General features: G+C 45.2%; 1 protein-coding gene across 1 annotated transcript in view; it reads right to left on the reverse strand.

Moving 5' to 3' along the window:
• Nucleotides 1-3114: 3114 nt before the first annotated feature.
• gnsa (glucosamine (N-acetyl)-6-sulfatase a) overlaps nucleotides 3115-8539 on the reverse strand; it is a gene marked incomplete at both ends in the record, with an annotated part of 23459 nt that continues 18034 nt past the window's right edge. Inside the window, 4 exons of the mRNA XM_080538686.1 lie at nucleotides 3115-3190; nucleotides 5061-5221; nucleotides 6149-6259; nucleotides 6875-6985. Of these exons, the coding sequence (XP_080394812.1) occupies nucleotides 3115-3190; nucleotides 5061-5221; nucleotides 6149-6259; nucleotides 6875-6985 (459 nt within the window). The remainder of the gene's footprint in view (nucleotides 3191-5060; nucleotides 5222-6148; nucleotides 6260-6874; nucleotides 6986-8539) is intronic.

Genomic DNA, 8539 nt, shown 5'->3' on the forward strand with positions numbered 1-8539 from the left:
TGGTTATACAGGCTACACCTCCCCTCCAATAACAGGTCTAGGCTGGTTATATAGGCTACACCTCCCCTCCAATCACAGGTCAAGGCTGGTTATATAGGCTACACCTCCCCTCCAATCACAGGTCTAGGCTGTTTATATAGGCTACACCTACGTATCACACCCCCTGATTACCTGGCTAACAGCCCTCAAACGCTCCGGCTGTCCAGATCTAAACTAGCAGGCTAACACTGATTAACCAACCAGGCACATGATAGTAAGCGTTTTTGTGTGCCTATCAAATATTGCAATAATCATTGTTTAATCTTAAACATACTTTAAACGGTGTCCATGAACTGCCCCCAGTCAACATGTTTTCCTCTTGACATGCCTTGAACTGGCCCATGGCCCATGTATAGATTAGGTCAAGAGACAGAGCCAGACAATTATAACTAGGATATAGGAGAAGCCTAGACCAGTGGTCAGTTAAGGAGTGAAGCATGGACATAGGATAGAGCCCTGTAGGGAAGATCATGTCAATTTTATAATATTATAAGTTACGACAGCCAGATGTAAATCTATTCTCTCTCTGTGAACTAGTATACAAACTGTAGCATACTGTGAACAAATCGCTCCGCCTCTCACTGTGCCGCAGCCAGCCATGGTCGTCCAGACCAATTAGCTGAGCATGCTGTAACCAACATCTGTACAGGATGGAACCCAGATCTGCATAAATTATGATAACGTTTCACCCTCCTCTCTGAGTCATCAATTCCACCTCGGCCACCTGACGAGGACGATATCTCCTTACACTCAACTAGGGATGGGAATTGACAAGATGTTAAGAGATTAAATCTATTTTACAAGTCTTAGCAGTAGATCAAGCGGACCCTCAGCTCAGTCATAAGTGTATTCGGTCAACATGCATTGACTTCGATATCCATCATCTAGAATAGATCGTCATCATAACACTAAATCAATGCAAACGACCAACCGACGATTTCAGAGTATCTTTATTGGACAAACACGCAAGCCAGAAACGCATAACTTTGTAACAAAAAAAGAAAACTACAAAAAAAAAATACAACTGCAAAACGCAAAGAAATGTGCAACAACATTTTGCACATTTAGATCAGAAAGTGCTTCAGTGAAATTAAATGAAATGGGTCTAAGGATTTCCCACGGTAATGTGATTGACAGAGTAGCTGTGTGTGTGTGTGTGTGTGTAGTCAGGGGGTTAGAGGTCAGGTCTGTGTGTGGGTGAGAAGGTGAAGAGATGAGGAGGTTGTTGAGAAGGCCTAGACTACACAGCCTGGTTCAGGAGATCTATTAAGAAGGCCGACACTTCAACGACTGTTTTGTGTCATTTCTTCCTCTCTAAAAGAACACACACACACACACACACACACCAGCGATTGGCTCAATCCAGCGTCACATGACAGAACTGGTCCGTTAGTTTCTAGCGCTCCAAAGTGAAAATCCTTTCCACACAAACACACACAGTGATACACAAACACAAGTACATACAGCCCCCCCCCCCCCTTTGGTTCATTCATATCATATACCCTGTATCTACACCAGAACGACACTTAATGAAATGGTTAAATGACCATAAACTACGCTACGTTGAAAACATCACCTATCAACGAGTCTGTCTCCACTGTCTGTGTGTGTGTGTGTGAATGTGTGTCTGTGAGTGTCTGTATGTCTGTGTGTGTGTGTGTGTGTGTGTCTGTGAGCGTCTGTATGTCTGTGTGTGGGTGTGTGTGAGAGTGTCTGTGTGTGTATGTGTGTGTCTGTATGTCTGTGTGTGTGTGTGTGTGTGTATGTCTGTGTGTGTGAGTGAGTGTGTGTGTCTGTGTGTGTGTGTGTGTGTGTGTGTGAGAGAGTGTCTATGAGTGTCTGTGTGTGTGTGTGTGTGTGTGTGATAAGTGATTGTTGTGTGAGTGACGAAGGGGTTTGTGGGTTAACCGAGGGCCGTTAAACCCAGGGAAGGTCATGGTTGGCCCGCTTCTAACCACAATCCTTTTGAAATCTGCTGGGATGAAAAAAAAATGGGATTCTGATCAAGGATCTATACGCCCGTTCCAGATCATAAAAACGGTCAATTGTAAAAAAAATAATAATAAAAAAAAAAAATCCTACAACATTCCTTCAACATCTTGAAATGAATCCATCAACAGTTCATGTATATAGGTGATTCGGAAATTATACTAGAAAAAAATAAAAAATAAAAAATAAAATAAAAATCTAAAACAGAGAGAAAGTAAAAACAGCCAGCTGGTCACATCAACACTGATCTGACAGACAGCACAACGCTGATTTCACCTCCTCGGTTCATCTCCTAACACACTCTGTCCCTTCACCTGAAATCATGTTAAAGTAAAAACCAAATCAATAAATCAATCAAACAAACCATGTTAAAACAGGAAGAGAATCGCCAGGTCGTCCTACCATACTCACCACACAAACAAACATGTAGAACACCTAAAATAATAACAACAACAATAACAACAACAACAACAACAAACGTTGCTCCACCTTCATGAAGGGTCAGATATTATATATCATGTCATAATATTACAGCATCAGCATTATTTAAGACACATCGGGCTGGTTTGGACTCAGATTAAGATTAATCCTAGACTTAATCTGATTTAAACCTCGTCTGTTGAAACCTGATGGATCTGACCCTCCATCTTGTTTTTTCGTTCCCTTGGTTATGGGCTTAGAGCAGGAGTGACAACAAGTGGGTGTCGGGGGGGGGGGGGGGGGGGGGGAGCAGGGAGGCTGGCGGAGGTAGGAATCGGAGGCAGGCCGGTCGTGTTTGGTAGCTTCCCTCAGTCCGTCCCGTGCATTCCAACGTGGAGGCCCGGCCTCCAATGTCTACCTCCGCCAGCCTCCCTGGTGGAGCTGCTTACAGAAAGGCATCCCTGTTAAAAGTGGCTGTAGTGGAGCGCAGAGAGAGACCCCCCCCCCTCCTTCACTACCCCCCCTCCTCCCCCCTCTCTGACTGGGCCTGGGGGGGGGTGGGGGTCTTCAGACACAAGGCAACCGCAGGACAGGCCGAAAGGGGCCCTTCCTTTCTTCCTCTCCTCCTCTTTTCTCTCTCCTCCTCCTCCTCCTCTCAGTCTTTTCCTACTTCAGGACCGACCTCCGTCTGCTGATGCGGGGGGTGTGGCTGCCGAACATCAGCCGAGGGTCAAACTTATACCTGAGAGGAGAGGTTAGAGGTCAAAGGTCAGGTACTGTCGCCTCTCAATACACATCTGCATCCATGTTTATGCTAAGCTAACGCATACAACTCACCATTCATGTTTATGCTAAGCTAACGGATACAACTCCATCCAAGTTAATGCTAAGCTAACGCATACAACTCCATTCATGTTTATGCTATGCTAACACACAACGTTATGCTCATGTTCATGTTTATGCTTTATGCATGTTTATAAGTGTGATTGTTACGTCACATTACACAAGTGTAGGGGTGTAACGGATCACGGATAATCTGTGATCCGTACGGATCACCCCCCACGGTTCGGCACGCATGTGTACCGCGGATCAATTGCAAAATGTAACCAAGTAATAATATTACTTAATATTAGTTCATATCCCTTGTAAATCACAATGTAGAGTTGCCATGAAAAGACAGACGTGACAGTTGCGTGCTTTGTTTTACTCTAAAGCGCAATGATAGGTTGATAATGGAAAAAAAATCCAGAACAAGGCTGCGTTCGTAAATTCGCTCTGGAATCTGATCAGCATTCATGGAACGCCTCTTGTCCAATCAAATTTATGACGTCCCTTTTTGACGTCGGACCTTGTGTGCTCTCCGGCGCTCTCAGAGCAAATTTACGAACGCAGCCCAAGTGCATCAGCGAGTGCTGCTAATGTTGGCGACAGAGAAGAACTCGAAATGCCTCCCTCGTCATTTAAATCCCATGTATGGGAGCACTTTGGCTTCTCTGTCAATTCTAACAATGACGGACAAAGTGTGGTCGATAACAAAGTTACGGTGTTTAAGCGTTGTGCAACGAGAAAGTCGTACGAGCATGGCCACACATTTGCCGCGACCCTGGTGTGTTGACGGGAGGCACGAAAAAGGCAGCTTGACAACTTCTGATAATGTAGCCAATTTTTTCATACCATGTTTAAAGTAAGGTTTCACTTTATTATTTAGTTAAAAGTGGCATAAAACATGTTTATTTGTCTGCTTTAAAGAGCCCAGTGATTCACTGCTGCAACCAGGTGCCTCCTCCCTCTCTCCTACTGCATCATTTAAGTTGAATGTGTGTTTCTGTTTAATATGTAGCCTAATGTTTGAGTGTAGAATATGTTATGTATGTACACACACACACATATATATATATATATATACCAGTTTTGACATCTTGAATGTTGTTGGGTTTTACACAGTAAAAGTGGTGTTTTTACAGAATTCGAGGAAAAAGGGTTTTATTTTTATTTTTATGTTTTGTGTTGATCCGAAAAATGATCAGATCCGTGACTCAAAAACCGTGACACGATCCGATCCGTGAGTTAGGTGATCCGTTACACCCCTACACAAGTGTAAGAGAGTAATATTCTTAGGTTTAGGCAATAAAAGACAATAATAGGCATTATTCAAGAAAAAAAAAAAGACAATAGTACAGGACATAAGTGACAAATAAGATTATTTACAATTACTACTATCCTGTAATTAGCAATAATAATAAGCTAACACAAACAACTCAATACACATCTCCATTCATGTTTATGCTAAGCTAACACATACAACTCACGTTGACCCCAAAAACATGAACTGCAAAGACCAAAGAGTGTCTGTGTCTAGATGTGGTGTGTGTGTGTGTGTGTGTGTGTGTGTGTGTGTGTGTGTGTGTGTGTGTGTGTGTGTGTGTGTGTGTGTGTGTGTGTGGCTGACCGGGTGTCCAGCACCCCTGGGGTCCTGCAGGTGTGTGTGTGTGTGTGTCTGACCGGGGGTCCTGCAGGAGTGTGTGTGTGTGTGTGTGTGGCTGACCGGGGGTCCAGCAGGCCGGGGGTCCTGCAGGAGTGAGTGTGTGTGTGTGTGTGTGTGTGTGTCTGACCGTGGGTCCAGCACCCCGGGGGTCCTGCAGGAGGGCCCAGAGCAGCTCTGCAGCATCATCAGCCGGTGGTTCATCTTCTCCAGAACCTCCTGGTCGATGGTCCTGGCCAGGTTGGTCAGCTGGAACGGGTCTGCTGTCAGGTTGTACACCTCCACGAACACCTGCACACACACACACACATATATATATATATATATATACACACACACCTCCACGAACACCTGGCAAGGGAGGGGGGGGGGGGGGTGAGACCTCTATACACACTAGGGGTGCAACGGTTCTCGGTTTTATATTGAACCGTACGGTTCGTCATCCACGGTTCAACACTGTGACATCCCTCTCACTACTACTCATAAGCCGGGGTGGGGGTTAGACCCTCGGAGAGCACCGCGGACCCCTGGGCAGAGAGGTCAAGCCGGGGTGGGGGTTAGAACCTCGGAGAGCACCGCGGACCCCTGGGCAGGGAGGTCAAGGGGAGATACTACCCGCTCGAGCGGAGTTGAGAACATGGCAACAGTTTGAGGAGGCCCTGGATTGCTACAAATCTGCGTTGTGGGGTCATTCATTCTGGTTTTGGCATTGAATACAGCGACGAGGGAATGAAAACAGTGAACAGAAACGTTACTGCGAGCATTGCTTCACACGTGTCGTGTATGCGCATCATATGCATATGGTTTACCTGTCAAGCCTAAAGTGCACTTTTACTTTGAATTCTTCCTCTCCCATACCAGTAGTCAAGGCTAAGAGGCACTTTTACATTTGTGTAAGTGTTTATTTCACTTTCACAGATTTGAAAGTGTTTTTTGTTTATATATATTTTGATTTGTTATATTATACTTTATATTATAATATACCAGTCATATTCTGGAATGTGTCAGTATGTTGAAGTTCCATAAGTATAAGCAAAATAAAGTAAAGTAACAGTTTGTTAATAAATAGTAGCATTTATTTTTCTCTTTACGCACAAAACACGTACCGAAACCAAAAACAGGTTTATAACAAACCGTGGGCCAACTGAACCGTTGCACCCCTACTACACACACACACACACACACACACACACACACGTAATTCTTTCTCTCTGTTACCTCGTTGTCGTCAAACTCGCAGTACTGCAGGTTGCCAGAGGGGGCGACGGTGCGCACGCAGGCGTAGGTGTTGTTGTAGGAGTCCTCACACACACAGTCTGGAAAACACTCCTGGGGAGGCAGAGGGGATGGGGGGAGAGAGGCCGGGAGAGAGGGGGAGAGAGGGGGAGAGAGAGGGAGGGGGGGAGAGAGAGAGAGAGAGAGAGAGAGAGAGAGAGGGAGAGAGAGAGAGAGAGAGAGAAAGAGAGAGAGAGAGAGAGAGAGATCAGACTAGGTCTCCCATGGTACTCTCTACTTCTCCACCATATGTGACGGCTGCTGATGAAAATGGGAAACAAGTCGGCAGCCTGACTTTTCGTTTGAAAAATGTAAATACATTTCAGCGTTGTTGAAAATCAATGACACATCGCTAGTCAACAAACAGCTTGTTTTGTGAGCCTGCTAACAATGTAAAGTAGTGTTGTAGTTAGCAGTGGGGTAGCAGTGGGGATTACTCACCCAATCCATTGTGTTGCAGTATTTTGGCTTGACTAGCGAGTTTGTGTTGTGATTCTCAACAACGTTGAAATGTAGTTCCGTGTTTCAAAAGAAAAGTCTGAACATTTTTGATCGGTTGCCGACTGGTTCCCCCTTTCACCAGCCGCTGTCAAATTTTTCACTGTTCTTTCTTTCCTAATATCCATTTCCCCTCCCCTCCCTCCCTCCCCCCCCCCCCCCCCTCCTCACCGACACCCCTGGGCCCAGCAGGGGGCAGGCTGGGTCAGAGACGTTGCTGCCCTCCCCCTCGTACTCCACCAGGATGTCTGTCCTCCAACTGCTGCTGTTCACCTGCCCCTCCTGAACACACACACACACACACAGACACACACACACAGACACACGCACACAGGGACACAGACACGGACACACACGGACACACATATACACACACACACAGACAGACACACACACACAGACACTCACACACACACATACAGACACACACACACACACTTTTAACATCACCCTTTCCCCCAAAAATATATTCAGTACACATTCAATACAGTCTGCATATCAGAAGAAGACGACGGTTGTTGTGGTTGTGGTTAGGCCTGTAACAATTCCAAATTTGTCTGGACAATTAATTGTCTCAGAAATAATTGTCACTGACCCCCAAATTGCTCCCAATGAGCGGGCTGGCGCCTTGCATGGTAGCTTGCTGCCATTGATGTGTTGATGAGAGGCTGTTGTAAAGCTCTTTGGAATAAGGCGCTATATCATTTACCATTTCACTATTATGTGACCCAGATAATGTAATAACACAGCAACATATGAAGTAAACCATGCCTCTTTATCATCATAAAACGTATTTTATCACCCTTCACTTTCTCGTACAAATTTGGAATGGCAGTTTTGGAGATGTCAGTCTTACTAGGCAACTTGTATTGGCCATCAAAAGAGTGCAGCAAGCCCCGCGGTGGCGTAGCGGTCTAAGCACTAGCCACTAGTGCAAGCTGCCCTCCGGGGACTGGGATCGAATCCCGGTCTCGCCAGATCCGGATATGGCCGAGGCACACAGGGAGCGGCATATTGAGCGGCTGCTCCAGAGGGCGGTATAGGACTATTTCCGGACAAGGATCCGTCAGCGCAGCATGTCTTTAAATGCTGGCTTCTCAACTGTATTGAAAAATTATTCAATAATAATGTATTAAGCACTTTGAGCTGCAAAGTTTGCAGGAAAAGTGCTATACAAATAAAATGTATTATTATTATTATTATTGAATGGCCGCATCTCTTTCGTGATGGAACGCGTCACGCGCCCACCATTTGGAACTGTCCCGCTTATACTTTGTGCGTCTGCTTAACGACTCTCAGAGACCCAGTTGCCGGGAGAGACGAGCCACTGCAGCGGCACTGAGCGATTTGTTGACGACTGCAGATTGGTGGGATGGTGACTTTGTAGGTGTTGCTTCAGTCGTGTTCCTTTTTTCAACAAGCTCCATCTCTCTACCGTGTAGGCTACTGTGTTTGTCCATCTCTCTACTGTGTAGGCTGCTGTGTTTGTCCATCTCTCTACTGTGTAGGCTACTGTGTTTGCCGAATCTGGTGTGGTCGAAAACCGACTTGATGTCAATGCGTGCAGGGTGTCTATGGGCAGAGATACGTGCCACTAGAAACGGAATTACTGACATTTGAATTTGAATTGCTCAATCTGAATACTTTAATTAAAAAAATGAATTTGAATCACATAATTTGAATTTGTATTGTTTAACTTGAATAACTGAATTGAAAAACTGAATCTCAGTAGCATATATGAAACTGAATTCATTTGCTTTGAAACCATTCAGTTTACACAATTCAAATGCGCTGTCACACAAATACAAATCCTCTCACACAGATTCAAATCCTAAA

This window comes from Nansenia antarctica, assembly GCF_963989245.1.
Source record: "Nansenia antarctica genome assembly, chromosome: 8".
Lineage (NCBI taxonomy): Eukaryota > Metazoa > Chordata > Actinopteri > Argentiniformes > Microstomatidae > Nansenia > Nansenia antarctica.